General features: G+C 47.0%; 1 protein-coding gene across 2 annotated transcripts; it reads left to right on the top strand.

Annotated features, from left to right (window-relative positions):
- The first annotated feature begins 421 nt into the window (after window positions 1-421).
- Window positions 422-21,886, top strand: YTHDF2 (YTH N6-methyladenosine RNA binding protein F2). 2 transcript variants are annotated; one of them, XM_062508865.1, is made up of 5 exons: window positions 422-643; window positions 1,008-1,032; window positions 1,341-1,420; window positions 5,410-6,975; window positions 20,952-21,886. In XM_062508865.1, the coding sequence occupies exons 1-5, from the start codon at window positions 617-619 to the stop codon at window positions 20,973-20,975; spliced, it is 1,722 nt and encodes a 573-aa protein (XP_062364849.1). In that variant the 5' UTR covers window positions 422-616; the 3' UTR covers window positions 20,976-21,886. The 2 variants fall into 2 exon arrangements, with proteins under 2 accessions (XP_062364849.1, XP_062364848.1); XM_062508864.1 differs by lacking the exon at window positions 20,952-21,886 and adding an exon at window positions 11,662-11,792 and having other exon boundaries at window positions 5,410-6,988.
- Window positions 21,887-22,336: the final 450 nt, after the last annotated feature.

Raw genomic sequence — 22,336 nt, 5'->3', positions numbered from 1 at the left:
CCCGTCTCTTGGCCGTGAAGGAGGGTGAATCTGGGCTCCCTGCTTGCTGTACGCCCATCCAATGCTCTTGACCTGGGTGGGGGTCCCATAGGACTGTGATGTCCCCTGGGTGCTCCGCATCCAGCAGTATTGGACTGGGGACGGGAGAAATAAAATGTCGTGGCGCGACAGGATGAGGTTGGGCTAAGCCCGCAGCCGGGCCCCGAATTTGTCATTTTTGTCTTAAATTCTCAGCGGAGCCGCCTGGCCCTTTAAGAGATCTTTCACTTCCAGCCGAGTGGGGGCGCTGCTCCCCCCCCTCCCCCCAGCTCCGGTCCTCCGCCGGCCCGGCATGCACTGCGCCTCCCCCCCCCCCCCCCCTTCCCCCCCCATTTCCCGCCATTGTGCCTGGGCGCGCTCGGTGCCGCGTGACCGGGCGGGGGGAGCGCGAGGCGGCGGGCCCGGGCCATAAAGACGCGTGGCCAGAGGTGGAGTGGGGATGGTGGGATAGAGCATCCCCCCGCCCCGCTCCCCCGGCGGCCGCCCCGAGTCGGCCAGGGCCATCCCGAGCCCGCCGGGCCCGGACAAAGCGCCGCCGCCTCCTGCCCCGCCCCGCTTGCAGCCCAGCCTCGGAGCCATGTCGGCTAGCAGCCTCCTGGAGCAGGTAAGAGGTCCCCCCCGCCGATACCGGTACGGCCCTGCCGTGCGAGGCCGCGGCTCTGGGCCTAAAGGGGGTTGCGCCCCGGGCCGGACCGGGCGGCGGCTGCGGCGTCACTCTTCTCCCGTCGCAGGGCCGCTCTCCATTGTGATGCGGCCGGGCCGGGCCTGTCCCTGCAGGGCTCGACCCCGTCGGGCCGGATCTCTCCCTTCCCCGGGCCGGGTCTGCCCCTTCCGGGCTTTGGCTTCCCCTGTCTCCACTGGTGTGTTTCACCCATGCCGCCTCTGTCGTTCAGTCACCGGGCCAGGTCTGTCCCTCTGACTCACCGCTCTCCCTCTTTCTCTCCCCACATCGCCGCTGATCGCGCCAGAGACCCAAGGGCCAAGGCAACAAAGGTGAGATCCCGGGGGACCGGGCGGGTCCGACTCGTAGTGGGAGTATCCCGCCGCCGAGAGAGGGGGAGTCTCCCTAAAACCTGCTGGGAGGGAAATAAGCCCTGCGACCAGGCCTGGTTGCTGGACTGGGAATAGTTTGCAGGTGACGTCCTTGCGGTGGGGAAGTGTCTGTGTGCCGTTGTCTGAGTGTGGTGTGTTAGACTTGGCAGAAGTTCCTTATAGTCTAGGGTTTGGCTTTCAATACTTTAAGCTGATAATAGTGGGAGCTTATTGCATTGGTTTTTCTAACGTTACACATCTCTTCTCAGTGCAAAATGGCTCTGTGCACCAGAAAGATGGGTTGAATGATGATGACTTTGAGCCCTACCTGAGTCCGCAGGCCCGCCCGGTGAGTACCTGCTGCAGGCAGGAGCACCAGGTGCCCGATGCACCAAGGGCACCGAGGCTTCCTGCTACTTCAGGGAAGGGGAGTTTGGCCTCCTTGTGTGTTCCCCATCTCCACTGACTGCATTTCAGTGTTTGCCAGCTGCCTTAACTTAGATCCTGTCCTATACCTATTTCTGCCTGTAGAAAACATTGACTGCCCTTAGATTATGGTGGGTGAGGTAGGAAGGCTTTTAGCAACTTTTTGAGGCTGTGAGAACTTCTAGAGATGGTGTCCAGGTCTTTATTTTCAACGTGACTGTGTCAAAGTCCCCGTTTTTGTAGTATTGTGCATGTGTTTCTGATTCTTTACACCTGAGATATGTGCTGAGTTGGGTTGTGAAGTTGCTTCACATTAGGCTGCTGCACCTTTGGAGGTGCAGTTCAACCTCTACACAAGGACAACTGATAATGCCTGTTGGGGGATTTCTCTGTTTTTCACAAAAAAAAAAAAAAAAAAAAAAAAAAACAACCCAAAAAACCAGAACCCACGTGATACAAGTGTTGAGACTTTCTGTAAGCTTCGGTTACAAGTTGAACCAGAGAGTTCTGGAGCTGTGTGAACAGATCCTGGAAGTCAAACTTGCAGCTACTTTTCCTCTTCACTTTCTCTTAGAATAGGACCACTGTTAACTGGTGCTTGTTTGTTTTCCTTAATGAGCTGCAGGGGAGTGACATAGAGCAGATGGAGTTCGGCTGATTAGATGTACAAGTGAGTACCATAGATAAACATCTGTAAATAGCACTGGAGCAGCCAGTTTTTTCTCTTGGCTTCTGTTTCCAGTTGTGATCAGTAAAAATAAGCTGTCCTGGTTTCCCCTTGCTGTACTTTTGCATATTTTTACTACTCAGTAGTAAAAATAAAATTTTTTTCATGGAAATGTGATGCATGGAATGATACTGGAACACAGGAGCAGGTTTCTGTATTAGCTAAATTGTCAACAAGTATTCTCCTAGTTTGTGATGAAGACCTGAGGATAAGTATTCTCTGTCTGTCAGCTGTTAATAATCTTCAGAATTCATCCTGTCCATCAAGACAACTCACTGCATTCAGCCCTCTGAAAAGTTAAAAGCCTAAATTCAGCTTTCAGTGGGTGAGAGAACATTATTGCTTTCTCAAGTTGTGAATAAAAGCAGCTGCTTTCCTAGTAGCTATAATTTAATGCTGTTTTTTTCTGTCTCAGCTATTAACATCCCTAATTCCTAGCTTCTTTCTGAATATGAATGTATTTCATACAAACTGCAGTTTAAGTTTCCTAAAGACAGTGAGGGTTACTATAATTTTGAAGCATCACAGTATGTTATTCTATTTTGCATGTTTTGATGAAGTATTTCTGGATCTTTAATTTCTTTCAGTGTGTCTCAGGCTGGTAAAAACTCATTTTGAAAGTAATGAAGTGATTGGATATGCCCCAGGAGGCAGAAACTGAGCCTGACAAAGGTGAAACCACCAAGTGAACTTGGAGTGGAACCTCTGAGTAGCTCTCAGTTCCTTGTATGCTGGCCTGTATTCTATAAAATAGAGTCCAAAATCTCCAGAGCATGGAGGGAGGCAAAAATACACAGGTATCCAAGGGTGCACCTCTTTGCTGGAGATGGGAAAGGGACTTAGAGAAACTGCTCTGAATAAGTGAATTAAATGAGTTTTGGAGTTGCTTCCTGAGCTCTCCACACACCTGTGAGCTAACTGTGTTGTGAAATTTCACTTGGCCTTATTCCCTACCTGCTCTTTCAGATATGACTGTTACTTGTCAGTTCCCATGAGATTATTGTGTATTTTAAAGCTCAGATACACAGTAAATGATTTTTAAAAACCAAAAGCTCAATAGCAAAGCTCACTCAGAACCCTGGTTCTGGTCTGAGGTGAAGAGGAGCAGTGAATTTGAGGAAATAACTGTGCAAAGAGTCTTAATCATGGAGAGAGTAAGAAGCTGGTGGAGTTTTATTTGCATGGTAATTAGCAAGTCAGTTGTGCGAGGGCAGGGGAGCAGAGCGAGGTGCTGGCTGTGTTTGGTAACAAAGCAGTGTTGGAGACGTTCAGGTGGAGAACAGCAGTAACTCTGTCCCAAGTCTGCTCTGACCTGCCTGTGCTCAACTCTTGAACTTCTCGGCTCCCTCCTTATGTAGCTGCTTAGTACTCCGCAGGTCATAGCTTAATACACCCCATGTTAGACGTCTCAAAGTTGAACATAATTGACAAGTGGGAAAATATTTTGAGGTGACAAGAGGAAAGATTTTTATCTCACAGTGATGTGCTTTGGGTGCTCCTGTAGAGGGAGAATGGCTCTCCCTTGGGTTTAGGGATGGGCCAGCATGTTCCTGTTTCTTTAAAGCTGAGTTCAGGATAGCAAATGTTACTCTTACCATGGAGGTGATTAACTTATGAAGTGACTTTGCTGGCTCAAAATAGTAATAGGAAGTTTTAAGTTCTTTTATTTGTCTTACAAGTTAGTGTCAGTGCTTTTGGATGTACTGAGTTTAGCAGGATTGAGTTCCTCAGTTAGTAAAACCCTGGATGAGAGTGGGTTTTTTACTCGTTTGCTTTTGGGAGGCCTTTGTGAAAACACAGGTTGAAGAGAACATCTCAGAGTTTTCAGACAGTGCCACAGAAATCTTGTCTCTGAACACATGATGTTAAGTAATTCCTATTAATTTCTGTAAAGTTGGGGCTTGGTTAGCCCGAAACCTATTGCTCTCCTGTAAATAGAAGGTAGAGCGGCAAACCAGCTATTTCTGGGGGGCGCCAGAGCCATGTTGAGAGATTCCCTGGATTTCAGTGTGGCATAAAGTCCTCTGGGAGCTGCACTTGGCACATGAATACATGATTCAATGAAAAATGGAGCAGAGCCTGCTGCAAGTCAAGCTTTTAGCTGGGAACTGAACGTGCCTTTGATCTCATCTGCACTGGGCTGGTGTGTTTGGGGCTGGGCAGTAGGAGGCTGCTGCTCACAGGTTCAAATTACTCAGGATAATGTCCATTAGCAGGGCTGAAACCACTCCCTAGAGGGCACCTGGGTTTGAATGGGAAATGACAGATGTTGTTTTTTATGTAGGCAAATCTTGGGGATGTCTGAGACTTCCCTAATTGTCAAATTAGGCATTTATTTTTTGTAACCTAATGGCTACTTGGATGGTAAAAGGGAGATCAAGACATGGAGCTGGTTTTTTTTTTTCCTCTGCATTTGAAACCTGCATGTGCTGGTACTGTTACTGTGCTGTAAAAGGCTTCTATTGATTACTTCCCGTTTACAGGTAATTTTCAGTGTGTGCTGACAGCAGTGGAGAAGTGTTTTGAGGAATAGGGCTTAAATCCCTGTTTGCCATTTCTTGAAATGCTAAGTGGAGAAGTGTTTTGAGGAATAGGCCTTAAATCCCTGTTTGCCATTTCTTGAAATGCTGTGAAGTGTGGAACTTTAAATTGTAGGAATAAAGCTGTTTTCATGGCTAGTAAGTTTAAGGAAAGCAGTCAGGGACACTCATGATTTTTACAGTGTGTTTCTACTGGATCCTTTTCTTTCATACTCCCCTTCTCTCTGCATTCTTTCCCCAGATCCTCCCTGTGACACTCTAATAATGGTTAAGTATATTACACAGGCAGGAAAAACCCATGTTGGAAGTATGTGCTAGCAGAAGATGGTATTTGGATGCAAGAATTTTAAAGCCTGAGCAGGAGCTCCAGGACTTCCCAGTGTCTCCGATTGCACACTGTATGTTGGGAGCATCACACACTCCCCACTTGGCTTGGGAAGCTTTGTCTTTAACCTTTCTGACAATGAACAGATTTTAGAGCCCTTGTAACAAAGGAGGTGTTCAAGGCTGGGCCTGTTTATCTGCCCAGCCCTAAGGTAGGAAGGAGTAGGGCATGGGAAGTCTAAGCTGCCTTTATTCCTGGTCCCTTAAAATTGGTTCAACTCCTAACAATTCAGTGCTTATGTTTTTGTGGTTTTCTTTCAGAATAATGCATACACTGCAATGTCTGATTCCTACTTACCTAGCTACTTCAGTCCCTCCATTGGATTCTCCTACTCCTTAGGCGAAGCTGCCTGGTCCACAGGGGGAGACCCCCCCATGCCCTACCTGACCTCGTATGGACAGCTGAGCAACGGGGAGCCTCACTTCCTCCCTGACGCCATGTTTGGGCAGCCAGGAGCCCTTGGCAGTACTCCATTCCTTGGGCAGCATGGCTTTAACTTTTTTCCAAGTGGGATTGACTTTTCGGCTTGGGGGAATAACAGTTCTCAGGGACAATCCACTCAAAGCTCTGGCTACAGCAGCAACTATGCCTATGCTCCCAGCTCACTAGGAGGGGCCATGATTGATGGGCAGTCAGCCTTTGCCAACGAGACCCTGAACAAGGCTCCTGGCATGAACACTGTTGACCAGGGCATGGCAGCCCTCAAGCTTGGCAGCACTGACTTGGCGAGCAGTGTCCCGAAAGTTGTCGGCTCAGCCGTGGGGAGTGGATCTATCACCAGTAATATCGTGACATCGAACAGTTTGCCTCCAGCAACGATTGCACCGCCAAAGCCAACCTCATGGGCTGACATTGCCAGCAAACCTGCCAAGCAGCAGCCCAAGCTGAAGACCAAGAATGGCATTGCAGGGTCGAGTCTTCCACCGCCTCCCATAAAGCATAATATGGATATCGGAACTTGGGATAACAAAGGGCCAGTGGCAAAAGCGCCATCACAGGCCTTGGTCCATAATCTTGCTCAGCAGCCAGTGCAGGTGTCTCCACAGCCCATGGGCCAGCAGATCAACAGTAGCCCACCAGTGACCCAGGCTCCAGGTGGGCAGCAGCCGCAGGTGCTGCCACCGCCAGCCCCGATGCCTGTGCCACCAGCACAGCCCACCCGCTGGGTTGCCCCTCGGAATCGCGGCAATGGCTTCGGCCAGAATGGAGTGGACGGTAATGGAATGGGACAGGCTCAGTCCACTTCTGGTTCTCCTTCAGAGCCACACCCGGTCTTGGAGAAGTTGAGATCTGTCAACAACTACAACCCTAAGGATTTTGACTGGAACCCAAAGCATGGGCGAGTTTTCATCATTAAGAGTTACTCTGAGGATGATATCCATCGTTCCATTAAATACAACATCTGGTGCAGTACGGAGCATGGCAACAAGAGACTGGATGCAGCCTATCGCTCCATGAATGGGAAGGGCCCCGTATATTTACTGTTCAGTGTCAATGGTAGTGGTCACTTCTGTGGTGTAGCAGAAATGAAATCTCCTGTGGACTATAACACTTGTGCAGGTGTGTGGTCCCAGGACAAGTGGAAGGGACGTTTTGATGTCAGGTGGATTTTTGTGAAGGACGTTCCCAACAGCCAGCTGCGACACATCCGCCTAGAGAACAACGAGAATAAACCAGTGACCAACTCCAGGGACACTCAGGAGGTGCCTCTGGAAAAGGCTAAGCAGGTGTTGAAAATCATTGCCACCTATAAGCACACCACCTCCATCTTTGACGACTTCTCACACTATGAGAAACGCCAAGAGGAGGAAGAAAATGTTAAAAAGGTAACATGTTCGTGTGTCTTTTCTGATTTCTGTGGGGCAAGAGGTGGCGAGGGCTGCCTTGCACTGGACAAGTTCTGGGATGTGAAGGAGTGGACTTGTGAGCATTAGCCTGCCTTTCGGCTATCTGCCTCCTCGTACCTGGAACCCACACCCAAATAGTAGCCCCTTTTTATCAGGGAGTATGTACAGAGAAGCCACCAAGGTGATTAGAAGGATGGAGCCCCTCTCCTGTGAGGAAAGGCTGAGAAAGTTAGGATGGTTCAGCCAGGACAAGAGAAGGCTTTGAGGTGACCTAGTTGTGGCCTTCTAGTGCCTGATGGGAGCCCACAGGAAAGGTGGGGAGAGACTGTTTACAAGGATCTGGAGAGACAGGACAAGAGGGAATGGCTTTAAATTGAGAAAGTAGGTTTCAGTTGGATGTTAGGAGAGAATTGTTCCCTATGAGGGTGGGGAGGCCCTGGCTTAGGGTGCCCAGGGAAGTTGTGGCTGTCCCATCCCTGGAAGTGTCCAAGGCCAGGTTGGACAGGGCTTAGAGCTGACTGGGCTAGCAAGATGTGTGCCTGCCTGTGGCAGGGAGTTAGAATTAGATGATCTTTAACATCCCTTTCAATCCAATCCAAACCATTCCATGATTTTACGAAATGCCAGCACTTGGCAGAGCAGGGAGAGGAGCCTTGCCCAGGCCCTGTCTGTTATTGGCTGGGTGTTGGTTACACTGAATCACAGCCTTTCCCTAGTGCTGTGGTGTAAACAAAATGTATTTCTGTGCCATTATCAGCTCCTAGATCAGAGCAGTTTGAAGTTGGAGACCAGCAAGGCATTTGGGAAGTTGCTAGAAATCTGAGCTGGGTCTTAGAATGGCTGCTAATCCTCCCCCTGGCCACAGTGGGGTCAGCATGACAGATGTCCCCCTCCACTTGTAAAACCTCCAGGAGCAGCGGTTCCTGTCCCTCGCCAGGCAATCTGTCCCTCTCCTTAATTATCTTTCCTGTAAGGAGGCTTTGTCTAATGCCTAACCTAAATCTCCCTCACTGTGATTGATTGATATCTATGACTATCTGTCCTGTGGACCTGGTTGTTGTTCCTCGTTGCTCTGTTTGGGGCCATGGTGGGCTGTCACCTTCATGGCAGTGACACAGCAGTGTGGCACATGAGCTGAGCTCACAACTTGCCTTGCAGCTGCTCTCAATTCCTCCTGTCATCATCTACTCCTTAATGATGCATTAATTGAAAATCCTGCCCCAAATTCAGGCTTTGAATCTTTACCTGGGTTCAGCTGTAGTAAAGTCACCTCGGGCTGCCCTTCCCCTCAATGTGGGTCTGTCTTATGTTTGATCAAAATGATAACTATAAAAATTAGCATTATCACAGCTGGCTGGGAGTTTGCCAAGTTTCCTGATGATCTTTCTTTTGAGCAATGGGGAGTTTTTCACCCAAGACTTGAAGAACAGAATCGGGAGCTGCAGCTGCTCACTGTCACAGTGAATGCAGTTTTTAATTTTCTATATATATTTTACATGGACCATCATATAAATAATAATACTTTAGCACAAAGGTGGTCACTTGCTGTGCTTGGAGAAAGACTATAAGGGAGGAATAATAAATGGCAAGGTGTGAAGGTGTTGACTGATATTTTGTGAGGACCTGATTGGTTTGTGTGATTTCACCTCCTAGGATTGTTATCCACTTGTTTTCCAGCCTTTATCTTCTGTGAAGGTGGTGAGGCTCTGGCACAGGTTGGCCCAGACAAGCTCTGGCTGCCCCATCTGTGGAAGAGTTCAAGGCCAGGTTGGATGGGGCTCGGAGCAACCTTGTCTAGTGGAAGGTGTTCCTGCCCATGGCACGGGGTGGAGGAGGATTGTCTGTAAGGTGCTTTCAAAACTAAATCACTGTGGAATTCTGTGATACCCTCCAGACATGACTGTGGGAAGCAATAGTTAGCATTGTTGGAGAGTCAAACCTTGGCACAGTGGGAGAATGCAGGTGAAGGGGGAGAATGCTCCTTAAGCACAGGTTAGGCATGGATGGATGAGAAGAGTTAATACTAGTATGGGTAAGCAGAAGAAGGAGGAAGAGAGAGAAGGCGGCTTTGGGAAAAGCAGACAGAATGATGGGCTTTTCTGGAAAGTTACTGTTTGCTCTCTAAAGTCTGAAAATCAGGAATATACTAGAAATGAGGCTTAGGAGCTTTCTTATAGCTGTAAACTGTCTTTAGTCATCTTACCACTTAAATTTTGGAGTCTCCTCCCCTTGCTTCTTGAGATGTGCTGGTGTGGAGAGTTGAAAGCAGCAGTGATAGTCTGAGTGCCAGCACTGCCTTTCTAAACCATGTTATAGCAGATGCAGCAGCAGTTGATTAGGAAAGTGCTCTTTCTCTGCATAGGAACTTAGTCATAGGTCTTTGGAATTCACAGAAGAGAAGGGAGTTGTGTAAACACAGTTGGTGTTTGCTCTTTGGTATTTACTCACCCTGTGTCTCATGCTCCGGGCCCCTGTAACATCTGTACCGCAGAGGTGACTCTCTGGGTCTTGGTCATTCTTAGAGCAGCAGTTTGACCTCCTTGGTCACTCACTGACATAGCCTGGAATGTGGTTAAGGTTTCTGTAACTTCTTTCATGGTTTCATTTATTTTTCCAGTTATTTTTGCTGAAGGAGGGTTTTCTTTTTTCTTGGAGTGGTTCCTACGATGGGACTAGAGGTGCCAAGAAGCCCAAACCGTGCTCTGTCTGCTTGAAGTATCTCTAGTAATCACCTGAGTTAAGAAATACGAGGAACCATAGTTGAAGCACTGGAAAGTTAAAATGCTGCTCTAGCAGCAGCTCCCTGCCATCTTTTTGTGCTGCTTTGTGCTGGGGAAATCCCATTGCTCCCAGCTCATTTTTATCTCCCACAGTGTGAGATGTTGATGCTCTGCAGTTGTGTTCCTTGAAGCTTAAATGTTTCAAGGTTTAGCTTGTTTTGAACTTCTCCCAAGCTGAAATTGTTTCACTCGGCTTCAACTTGCCCAAATCTTTGTCTCATTTGCAGTTTGATTCCTGCTTGCTGCCTGAGTAGATGGATGATCTCTTGTGAAAGTCTGGGAACTCTTGAATATTTTTTTTATACTTCTCACTGTTAGTCATTTCTTCAGAATCCCCTAAAGCAGGTTCAAGAAATTTTATGGAAAATGTATAGTGTTTATGCTGTGTCTATTGTCCAGTGAAGGGAGAGGGGTGGGTAGTTAGACATTGAAATAATCCTCTTCCTTTCCTGCTGCCTGTGCCCATCCTGTTCTTCTAAAGCTAATCCCTATTCCTTTTCCATGTGTTGCTTGGCTCTACTAATCTAGTTTTAAAAAAAGATTTGAATATTCTCCTGACCCAAAACAGTGAAGCTGACTCCCAGCGCAATCCTGCCTGGACCAGTCTTGAAACCCATAGCAGCTGCTCTTATGGTAGAGCTTGTCACTGGTTTCTTCCATGTAAGAATTATTGTATCTTTGCTTTAAACAACCAAAACAGCACCACAAATTTCTGCCCGTGGTCATGCACTCGCATTTCTAGGAATGCTGCAGTGACCTTGGTGTCAAGATGTCACATAATGATCTGTTTATTGTGAAAGGTTGACAGCTTGTGTTTTGTGGAAGTGTAGTCAGTGGAAGCTCTAAGGGAAGTTTATTTTGGTTCTTTCTGCCTACCCAGTCTTGAGTTGTTTGGCTACTCACAGACTCCAGGGATTTTAGGAAGTCTGTCTCATGAAAACTAGTCCTGTGGAGAGTGCTTAGTGGTCAGATTGGCAGCTGAGAAGAGACACTTTGCACTGGGACTTTGAGTGTTCAGTCAATCTGAGCTGTGCAGGATGGCAAGGGCTTTGGTGGGCTTTGTCGTGCTGAGGGTCAACCTCAAAGCACTAAAGTGGGATTGGCCAAATTGGATCTGTTATTTCTGGAATTGTGCTGCTTTGTGCCTCAACTGATGCTGAGGTTAAAGAAGTGTTAATAGTGGCAAGTGTCATTGCCTCCTTGGAACACGTGATTTAAGGGAAGACTGAGGGATGTTGTATGAGCCTGTTTGAAATGGGCAGACTGTTTCACAGTCACTGGAATACATGAATGCTTTCTGATGGATTTCGCAAAGCTCTTTCTTCCCAATTTGTAATCTCAGACGGGAGGAGAGAGAATATTCTTGATAGGGTGGACCAGCACTCTCTCCTCCTGCTGTTACAGTTGTCCTGGAGAATGCTGCATTTGCTTTGGCTTTACCATATTCCACAGGACAGTATTTCTGACTAGAAGATTCTATTCCTGCATATTCTATATCCAAGCAAAGCCACCTTTCTCTGTGGCAGCAAGGGAGTGCTCCTTCCCCTCATACAGTTCCTTTCATTCAGTGATCCCAGGGTTATTTGCTGTTTTCTGCTCCAGATCCTGGCCGTAGTGAAATTAATTGATTGATGCACTGAGACAGAATTTCTGCTGTGGTGTTCAGCAATGCACATGGTTTCAGTTTATTTCCAGGCTGTTTAAAACTTGTGGGTCTGTGTCCATGCTTGTATATTTGCCCAGGAATGGAGGAAACAAACCATCCTGCATACTCCAGTGGCTTGTCACTAGCTGTTCGTAAGGAATACTTTGTGCTTATGGTATTTTTAAGACAGTCCTTAACAACACTCACAGATTTTTGCTTGTGTTCTAGCTGTGTCTAAAGACACAGAAAATTGGAGGGAAGACACAGATCTGTCTGCTCTAATCTGTGTTTTCTGCTGTGAGACAGGGAGCTGTGTTTCCTCATCCCTAAAACAGGACCAGCTGGGAGCCTTTTCACTGCAACTGAAATGAAATCAGAGCAATGGAAGAGCAAACCACTTGCACTTACCTTGTAGTCCTGTCTCTCACTATTAGTATTGTGTTAGAAGTCTTTAAAACAGTATTTTAATGTACTGTTTGTTAATATTATAAAATAATATTTAAAGTTGACTTGTTGATGTTGGTTTAAGGGCCTGTTGAGAGGCACTGTTTAATTTTTTTTAGTTGTTTTATCCCTGTCCATGGCAGAGGGTTGGAACTAGAAGGTTTTTAAGGTCCTTTCTAACCCAGGCCATTCTGGGATTCGAGGACTGGGATTGGTATTGGGCTAGACAGAGAGTGCAGGCCATCTGCAGTGGGGTTTTGAACCTCTTAGATGTATGGCCTCAAGTAGGGGGTGTTTACTCTACACCCTCTTCTTGTGAACTTGTTCCCAACCTACTTCTTGCCCTCTCGATGTGGGCAAAGCTTCATGCCCCCCCCACTCCAGGTTATCTCGGCTGGATGATTTCAGCTCTGAGCTGCAGAATACCCTGAACTAATTGTTCTTATAAATATGTTAATTGAATTAATTATGAACATATTAATGACTTCAGATGAGTGTCTTAAAATTAAAAAACACAGGTTTTTTTTTTTTCCCCTTCAGCAGATGAATTAAAATGGAGAAATGACCTTAAACTGAAGTAGGGTAGATTTAGATTAGATATTAGGGAGAAATTAATTTCTGTAAAAGTGTTGAGGTCCTGGCAGGGGTTGCCCGGAGAAGCTGTGGCTGCCCCTGGACTCATGGTAGTGTCCAAGGCCAGGTTGGATGGGGCTTGGAGCTGCCTGGTCTAGCAGAAGGTGTCCCTGCCTGTGGCAGCGAGTGGAATGGAGTGGGCTTTCAGGTCCCTTCCAACCCAAACCAGTCTCTGAATCTGTGATAAATTGCATGTATATGGCTGGCAAGAAACACTGTGAAGGGCTTGGAATGTAGAACGGAGTGTGTAAGGTGTCAGTAATGGGGGTTGCTTTAGCTTTTTTCCTCTTAATTTTTATTCCAAGAGTTCTGGATAACTTGCTGGCACCAAGGTTAAGAGTTTCTGATACAGGTATGTGTTTCAGGTTATTTTATTAACAGCTGCTTCCCCAGAAAATGTACTTACCTTCCAAGCAAAAGTCTTTGCCAGCTGTTTCATTCAGTGAAACCTCCAGGGCATGGTCTGGTTGAGTTCCCTGGATTTTTTCCCTAGTGCAGAAGTACAGTGGGTCACAAGACATTGCTGAAAGCTGATTAGGATCCCATGAAAACAGTTGAAGCGCATTGATCTGTGGGCAGTCCATCAAGAACAGCTCCATGCACAGTGTTCCTTCATTGTTCTTACTGAAACTGTAATTCTGCACCAGCTTTTTGCCTGAAAGAAGCTGCTTTCTTCTTTTCTGTCTCAGGTTTATGAAGCTCCTGGTTTTCTGCTGTGTGGTCATTCTCACTGTCATTAGTCCTTTCATTTTCCTGCATATTCTGATTTGTACCTGGTAGTGATTGTGCTGTCTTATTGCTTTGTGAATTAATAACTAATTCCTTAGTGGTGCAAACCACTGGAGGCTTGGCAGCCAGAACAGTGCCAACACCCTGCCCTACCACAGCAGTTCCTAGGGAAGTCTCTGTTAAACAAGGATGGTCATTATCCGAACTGATGGCTGGGATAGAGAATTGTTCATAGCTCCTTCCAGTGCCCAGTATGAGCCTTTTTAATTGACATATAAGTCATATAACAGTGTATTTGAGCAGTTTGGAGTTTTGAGTGTTTGGAAATTTCTGGTTCTTTAGAATTAGATTTTTTTTTTCTTAAAAGCATCATGCTAAGCTGCTTTTTTTGTGTGGTTAACTGCAGAACTATTGCAGTGTAATCCCAGTTTGGAAAACTTTGATAAAATCTACCTAAAACTCTTGTCTTTTGTTTCTAATCTTGAGGGAAAAGGAAACCACACTCTTTAGTTTCCTTCTTTGTATCTGTGCACAGTGGGGGAAGCTCTGTTCTTTCCATCTCAGCTCTGTTATTTGTAGTACCGTTTGTAAAATACCTTCAGAGAATTTCCCATCATCATCTCAAAATTAAGGAAATCGAGAAGCCCTGATCATCAGCTACAGCCTGGTTTGGAGTGCAGCTGATTCCAGAGCCATGTTCTTGATACATTTCGGGGCAGCGGAGGGGGGGAGGTGAAATTCAAAACTCTGTTCCAGTGAATGTGGCTTTGTGTTCCCTTTCAAATGGCTGTAAAATAACAGGACATGCTATAGGGAGTGTTGGCTTTTTTACTCGAGCTTGTGAATTCAGCTCTTCATGGCTGACAGAGGTAGGCAAATAGATCTTCTCTTGTCCTCTCATAATGCAGAATATTGTGGTGTATTTTTCTTGTAGCATGAAATGTCTCTTCTGTCTTAATTGGGATGGAGGTAGTGTTTAAGTCTCAAATACCAGAACAACTGCAGTGGTTCAGATCAAAGTCTGTAAGTGCATATCATGTGGGTGCAGGAGCTGCATGTCTGCTGAGCACAGAGAAACGTTCCTTGGTTATCCCTGCTCTCTGCTTCCAATTAGAAAGTCCTGTGTGCAGCTGGCAATAACATATGGTTGAGAGCAAACACCTGTGAGGACAGTAGAGGCACATCTCCATCTCTGAAAGTTTTCCTTCTCTTAAACTATATGTCGCCTTGGAATTTACATAACCCTGATGATGTATCTTTATCTTTTTCTGTCCAAGATTTCTGTGCACTCCTTCAGCATCCACAGGATCTCCAGTTCTTTAGCTAAATTTTGTGTTGTGTGGGAAAATGTGTCCTTTTGGTGTACTTTGAGTCTGCCTCATGAGTCCCCTTTGTTCTTGTGTGAGAAAAGGTGGTGAGCAATTATTTCACTGTCTCCTCTATGCCTACTGTGCCTTTCCAGTCATCTCTCTGGCCAGAGAGATGGAGCACAGTGGCTCTGCAGATGGAAATGTTTCTGTCCCTTGCTCATCCCTGTTTTTCTTTGACCCTTTTCCAGTTCTGCTCCATGCCTGTGGAGGTGGAGAGGAGCAGAGCTACACTCTGCTCAGGATAGGTCCTGTCTGGGTTTGTATAATAGCACAGTGATAGGTTTTCTTCAAGGTGATACTTGCTTTTTTTCAGGGTAGCAATTTCCTGGCATTCCAGATTGTGTTTCTGATGGTTAATGGTGAATTTGGAATCCATAATTTTGGAATTAGGGTAGGGATTTTTCTGCACATGCATTGTTTAATTATTTTCAACCAGGGTAGAACAAGTATCCTGTAAAGTTCAGCAGCTTTTTCTCACAAAGTCGTCCACTTAGTCAACTGCTATTTTTGTTAACCTGAATAGCTTAATATAATCAGTGAACTTGGTTACTGTTATTCACTCCTCTGTATAGATGTTTTATGAGTATATGGAGTCACCAATTCCACTGAAGCTCCATGGGTTTTCAGTCATAGGAATTACACCTGCTTGGTGTGACAGAGGGCACTGCCAAGGCTTTAACTCTACAGCAGTGAAGATTCTGAAACATTAAGGTGGAGTTCCTTCCTTTTCTAAAGAGTTTTGTGGCACTCACTGTAAGACTTCTTGTCTGAGCAATGGCTTAAGGTAACCAAAGTAATGAAATGCTTTTCCCTTGTAGTGATGGTGAAAAATAAGAACCTCCCCAGTTGTTCAAGTCTAGGAGAAATTTCTTTCTTCCCAATGACTGGAAAGGACTTGGGTTATTTTGCTTGTGCTCCAAAGTCAGCTAGTCCAGTTCCAAGCTGTCTTGTGAGCCCAGCTGTCCTCCCATGGAATGCTACTGTGAATCCTCTCAGCTTGTTTTGTCTCCTTTGCTTTAAATATTTATGCATGTTCTCAGCTTTTCACCATTCTGTTTCCTGCCCTGTGGGACGAGAGTCCCTATGTGAGAGTGATTACAAACGTTTATAGTAATTGGGCTGCTTTATTCAGGCAATTAAATGTGATGTTTAGGCAAGAAGAGGTTTATTCTTTGCAATTGATTGCATTGGTTTTAAAAGGTGCCTGGAAGGATTCTGGGGAGCAGTAGCGAGCCTGAGAATATCCAATATCTCGGGTCACCTTGTGTAAACCCTCCTGTAGAGGAAAAGTCTTGGCTGTCTTTGTTCCCTTCTTGTCTCTGTCTGTCTGTCTGACATGGTCTCTGTCTGTCTGTCTGACATGGTATCCAAGGTCATGTGTCTCTTCTTGGCTCTGGCTTGTTCAGTGATGTGAGTTTGCCTTGTTTAGGGTTCTGTCGGTATCTGGATTTGCTGTGTTAGATTTTGATCTGTAGAACAAAAGGCCTGTCCTGCTGTGATGAAGAATCACTTTTATTTGCATTATCTCCTGTCTTCCTTGGTGCTGAGCCTCATTTAAGTGAATGGCAGGTAGGACGAAGGCATCAGGCTATAACCAGGTCACTACCTGATTTTTAACCCCTTTTCTAGACTAAGATGTATCTTTTTTTGTAACCCTGATGGCTTTCTAATGCTGACAGCAGGAAAAGCAATATTTAGTTTGTAAATACTGGGCCTTGAGACTGCTTGTGAAGCATAATATACAAGTGATGCATCATCCATCATTTGTGCTGTGTCTTTTCCTTGAGCAGATCATGCTGGGAGGGCCATGGGCTGGAGTAACTCCTGATTTCTAAGGCAGTGGTCTAAGCCTTGGAGACACATGGCACATGTCTCCAAGGGGCACATGGCAGTCCCGCTGAGTTGCTTGGCTGGGATTGCATCAAACAGCAAAGTGCAACACCACAGGCTGACTGGGGCTGTTGAGGTGCTCTATCAGTGAGAGAGTGTGCATGTGTGTGTATACTAAGGCTAGGGTTTGATTGCAGGCTCTCCAGAGAATGGTCATGGGCCCCAAGGCTGCCAGAGCTCCAGATGTAGACAATGCTATCTGACACAGAATTGTATTTCTGGGGTGTCCTGTGCACAGTCAGGAGCTGGACATGATGATCCGTATGGATCCAACTCAGGATTTTCTGATTGGGTGTCTCGGCCTTTTGGGGAATGATACTGGGAGTTCCAGTGCTCCAGTGAAGGAATCTCCTGCTATTTCCTCTGTGGGCAGGCCCCGGGTAAGTGATGCCTTTTGTTTGGAGGACCTTCTCAGGCTGAACTGAGACTGCCTGGCCTAACCTGCCCAAGGGCTTTGGGCTGTGCTGCAGCCTCAGACAGGTCCCAGCAAACTAGGGTTTGTGTGCTGCACAGCTGGGAGCTGTGCCCTGCCTTCTTTTCCAGGTGCTCCTTTGGCTTAGTCTGCTATCTGTGGTGTGGCAATAAAATCCTTACCTTTCCAGGAGTATTGATGCTGAACCTTGGTTGTCAATTGAGGTAAGAGCCTTTGCACAAATGGGCAGCATTTTCTCTCATTGTCATCTTGTCAGGTATAAACGCTTGAACCTTTTATTGTTGGCTCCCCTCCAGTGTGAATATATAAGGTGATCTTTCATTGCTTAGTTGCTGGTATCAGGACCTGGCTTGTGACATGGCTGCAGTCCCTGGGGACAGCAGTGACAGGACTGAAGTTGCTTTGAGTGGTATGATCAGAGAGGGTTCCTGTTTGCTTACTTGCCCTGTGGTGTCAGCACAGGCTCTGAGCCATGGCACATGTCATTCCCATGCCATAGTGCTCTTGCCTTTCCTGTTTCTGAGGGGTTTGATGGATGAAATGTGTCTGAGCAGGGGTCTTTCTTAGTGATCCATGTGGGAGGAGTAAGATGTGGCCCAAGTTTAATGGAAGTGTGCAGCCAAAGGGCATAAAGCACTTCCCCCTTTGCTCTCCAGGGATTGTACCCCAAAGCAAAGCCCAGTGTGTGTGTGCAGTTGGTGCTCTGCCTTCCAGGGTTGTCGTGTAGCTGGGTGGGCTGGGACTTGCACTGTTCTACAGCCTGTGGATTCGGACGAGGATGAGCCAGGAAGGAGAAGTGTTTGCAATGTGGTTGAGCCTTGTTGTGCATTCTGGTGGATCTGGCTGGTTGTTGAATGCTCACTGTAATACCCCAAGGACCACGATACCTTGGATCCCTCTCCTCCACTCAGACCTTACAAGCAGTGCTGCATCCAGTTCTGGAGACTCCAGCATCAGATGTATGTGGAGCTGCTGGAGCAAGTCCAGAGGGGGCCACAGAAATACTCCAAGGGCTGGAGCTGGCTGAGAGAGCTGGGGGTGTTCACCTGGAGAGGGCTCCAGGGACAAGGCTCCTTTGGACAAGGGATGGAAGGACAGGACACAGGGAATGGCTTCCCACTGCCAGAGGACAGGGTTACATGGGATATTGGGAAGGGATTGTTTTCTGGGAGGGTGGTGAGGCTCTGACACAGGTTGCCCAGAGAAACTGTGGCTGCCCCATCCCTGAAATTGTTCAAGGCCAGGTTGGAAGAACTTGGTCTAGTGGAAAGTGTGCCTTCCCGTGGCAAGATGAGATTTCAAATCTCTTCCAACCCAAACCAGTTGGATTTTGTGATTATTGGATCAGGGATCCACCTCCTTCCATATCCAGGAACCTTTCCCCCATTTTCCTCTGGCTTGCTGCTTGAGGCAGCCCCTTGACTGAAGGGGAATGGAGACCTTTTTGGAAGACCTCCTTCCCCAGTCCTGATTTACAGCAGGTCTGAAGTGAAGATGTTCACTTTGGTCCCCTCTCTAGCTTGGTGATATGGGGGACGTCTGCTCTAGCCTCTGTTCTGACTCATTGGTATTTAAGGGGGGATTTTCCCTGGGGTTGGCTCCTTACTAGCTGCACACAGGCCTTGGGAGCAGCATCACCTCAGCAGGAAGAGGTGATTGATTGGGGTTCAGCTGCCCAGTTAACAGGGTGATGTATGCAGCAGGACCCTTTGCCACTGTCCCAGCCCAACACACTGGCCCTGGAGATGCATAGGGGGTGATTGAACATAGCAGCCAGCTTATCCCATGTCTGCATTTGGGAAGTGGTGGCATTAGCTCAAGCTGTTGCTTCCCAAAGGGATGTGTGATGTTGCCATCTATCCCTGTGTAACATAACATGCTGGCTGTTGAGCCAGGAACAGGGCTTGGCACCTTCCTTTGGATTTGTGGCTCTCCCTGCAGTGCTTGTTGTGCTCCATGTTCAGGCCTGGCTCTGCTTCCCACCCTGGCAGTTGGATTTTGCAGTTGTGCCGTGGTTTATTTGGCAGTGAAAGCACCTGCAGCAGACTTGGGCAGATTTACAGGAAAAGAGGAGAGTTAAATTGAATTCTGTTGGATAACTGTTCTTGGTGAGAATGTGTGCACTGGTCTGATCTCTGTCCCCAGAAGACAGTGGAGGATCATGCTGGCCTTGCTTTGCATTCTACAGAGGAATTGGAGGTGAAGCTTACTTGGGTGTTTGAGAGGCCAAAGTCAGTGGTGGTGGTGTTCTGAGCTGGAGACCAGGCTTCCCTTTTTGGGAAGGTTTCTAAGGATAGATGGCTGCACATGCTGTTGTCCCAGGATTGAAGCTGTTTGGGGATGGGCTGTCCCTAGATTTAGCAGTGGCAAACGATGGGGTTTCCTGTAGCAGCCTATGTGCTTGTGGCAGAGATTGTGTGAGCTGCCAAGATGGGTAGGTGCCTCCCATCACCAAGTTAGCATGGGACAATGGGAAGCAGCCAGGGGACTCTGTTGCTGTCCTTATTTCGGGGGATACAACTTCAGGCAGAGCAGCTGACACAGGGAAACATCCTGAGCTGAACCAGAGCACCAGGTTCAGAGCCCAGCCAGCATCTCCTCTCTGAGTGAAGAAGGAAAACCTGCTGTACCTGTGGGTACCTGGTGCAGGTATGGCTTTGCTGTAGAAGTGGGATGGACTTGGCACCTCTCGGACTGTCTGGGTGGTGATGGACTCACTCCACAGGAGCTGGAGCCCCACAGTGCATGTTGTGCTCAGACTACAGAGACCTGCCTTTCCTCAAGGAAGAGGCAGGGAGGAGCATCAACTGATGAGGGCTCCAGGGCCCTCTGGCTGCTGACAGCTTTCATTTCCGAGATGGTGTCTTACGATCTGGGAATGACACTTTGAATGCCTCGTAACCCTTTGGAGAAGCGTGGACCTGCTTCTGTGAGAGCTTCTCCATTAAGCCCAAGCAGAACCCAGAAGAGATGGGCACTGGGTGCTGAGAACAGCAGAGGGGGTGGCAGCCTTTGGTGTCTGGGAGCATTTGGTGCTGCACTGCCTCTTTGTTCTGGTGCAAGTGTTTAGCCAGGGTGTGTACAGTGCTGGAGGAATACCCAGGGTTGATTGGAGCAGTCAGTGGGAAATTCTTGTGAAGTTCTTGTTTTTCGAGTGAGATGCCATCAGGTACTGTCAGGGTTATCAGGGAGGTTTTCTGCTGGGGGCTGGGACTGTTTCAGTCTCTGCAGACCAAGGCTGATGTCAGTGCTCCCTGGCTTGGAGCTCCAGCCTGCTTTGATGCCTACATGCAAGTTCAGGAGGAGTTTTTTCTTACAATTATTGAATGGTTTGGGTTGGAAGGGACCTTAAAAACCATCTCTTTCCAATGCAGGCACACCTTCCACTAGACCAGGCTGCGCCAAGCCCTGTCCAACCTGGCCGTGGACACTTACAAGGATGAGGCAGTCACAGCTTCTCTGGGCAACTTGTGCCAGGGCGTCCTCACCCTCACAGGGTAGAATTTCCAAGATCCCACCTAACCCTGCTCTCTGGCAGTGGGAAGGCATTCTTCCCTGTCCTGTCCCTCCATTCCTTGTACAAAGTCCCTCTTCAGCTCTCTTGGAGCCCCTTTAGGCACCAGAAAGGGCCTCAGTGGTCTCCTGGAAGGAACATCCCCAGCTCTCCCAGTCTGTCTCCAGAGCAGAGAGGACCCAGCCCTCAGAGTGTTTCTATGGCTTCCTCCCCGACTTGCTCCAGCAGCTCCGCATCCTTCTGATGCTGGAATTGCCAGAGCTGGATGCAGCTCTACAGTTGGTGAATCACCTGAGATGAGAAGAAAATGAGGAGCTGTTTGACCTCAGCAGTATCACATCTCTGCAGTGACTGGGTGCAGTAGCAGCACTTCTTTTGACAGGAACAATGCTCTTTTCCTGGCTTTGCTGGCTATGGGACAGGCTCCATGGGAGAGCCATGTCTTGGAATGCTGATGTGTAATAGTAGTGAATAAAACTGCTCTCAGCTACTATGATCTCTGTTATTTCTTTTGCAGGAACGCCAAGGCCGTGTCAAGTAAAAGGTCATTCTTCCACCATGGATTGCAGCAGAGATTTCATCCCAGCTGTCTTTCAGAGAGAGAAAGGAGCAGGAGTATCCCAGAGAGAATTAGGACTTTTTTTCTTAATTCTTTTGACTTCAAAAAGACTTAAACTTCCAGTTAAAAAAAACAAAACAAAAAAAAGAGTATTGGAATATCACAAGACACAGGACTAAAACAAAAACAGCAACAACAAAAAAATCCCTTCTAGGTAGAATAGAGGTAAAAATTGTCCCCTTTCTTTTGGCTTTGGTTGTGAGCATACACTTTGTTTTTTTTGTCTTTTTACTATGGTTTTTGGATTCTCAAGTCCATAAGTGGCATATGCCTTTATTTTTTCTCTAATTTTTAAATTCCACTGTCCCCCCTCCTTCCACCCTGTTGCGCTTCTTTCCCTGGTTTTGACATTTGCACTTGGAACAGTGAATTGTATATCCACCATACAAAGTGGAGTAACTATTTTTTTTCCCCCGGGCTGAAAGAGTTGGAATTCTATGAGAAAGTCAGGGGTTTAGCCTAAGAAGAATTGAACAGAAAAGTGTCCACAAGGTTATGTCATAAAGGTGGTTCTCTTTTCTCTGACCCTTTGTTACTCACAAGTCAAGTACTAGGAACCCTAAGAAATGTTCTGTTCTTGTGCATTTTATGGATTTAAAGATTAGGTCTGGATGAATTTGATTTTTTGGAAGCTGAGAACAGTGGTAAAAACTTATTTACAAGAAAATTAATTTTGGACAATAAAAAGCCCAAAACAAACCAAGGAAAAAACAGTGTAAAATGTGTAGTGACTATGTTTCAGTTTCTTGTTAAGCCAATGAGGAATGGGCGTTGCCTTTCTTTTCACCATTAATCACTTCTCAATAATAAATGTGAGATCCTGTTGAGCATCACTGTTGTCTCCTCCCTTCTCCATGCTGTCAGCTCCTTTGATTACAGCTATTGGAAAAATACCTGAAAATAAGGAGTGGAGAGGTGATTTCTCCTTGGCTTTGAAGTAGGATGCTCTCACCTTGGCATCCCCAGCTCAATCCTGAGGCTGTTGCAAGCCCTTGGGGATTGTTGTGGCTCCCTAGTGTGGCCTGGCTCCAGGTGCAAGGGGCAGTGCCCACCTGGCCTTGCTCGCAGGATTCCTTCCTATGTCACGGGTAAGTTGGGGATGATCTAGCTCCTTCCAGGTGTGGGAAATGCAGACACCTACAGTCCCAATCATCTTCCCTGGGAAAACCACTTGTCAGGAAAATAATAAAAAACACTCCCCTCTTCTCTCATCATGGACCCTGCTGCTCATTTTTGGTGGACTCCATCTATATCCAGCAGCCCATTACTCCAGGAACTGACCA

Source organism: Cinclus cinclus, chromosome 26 (assembly GCF_963662255.1).
Source record: "Cinclus cinclus chromosome 26, bCinCin1.1, whole genome shotgun sequence".
NCBI classification, from domain to species: Eukaryota; Metazoa; Chordata; class Aves; order Passeriformes; family Cinclidae; genus Cinclus; species Cinclus cinclus.
The sequence above is the reverse complement of the archived record's forward strand: the minus strand, read 5'-3'. Positions and strand labels throughout refer to the sequence as shown.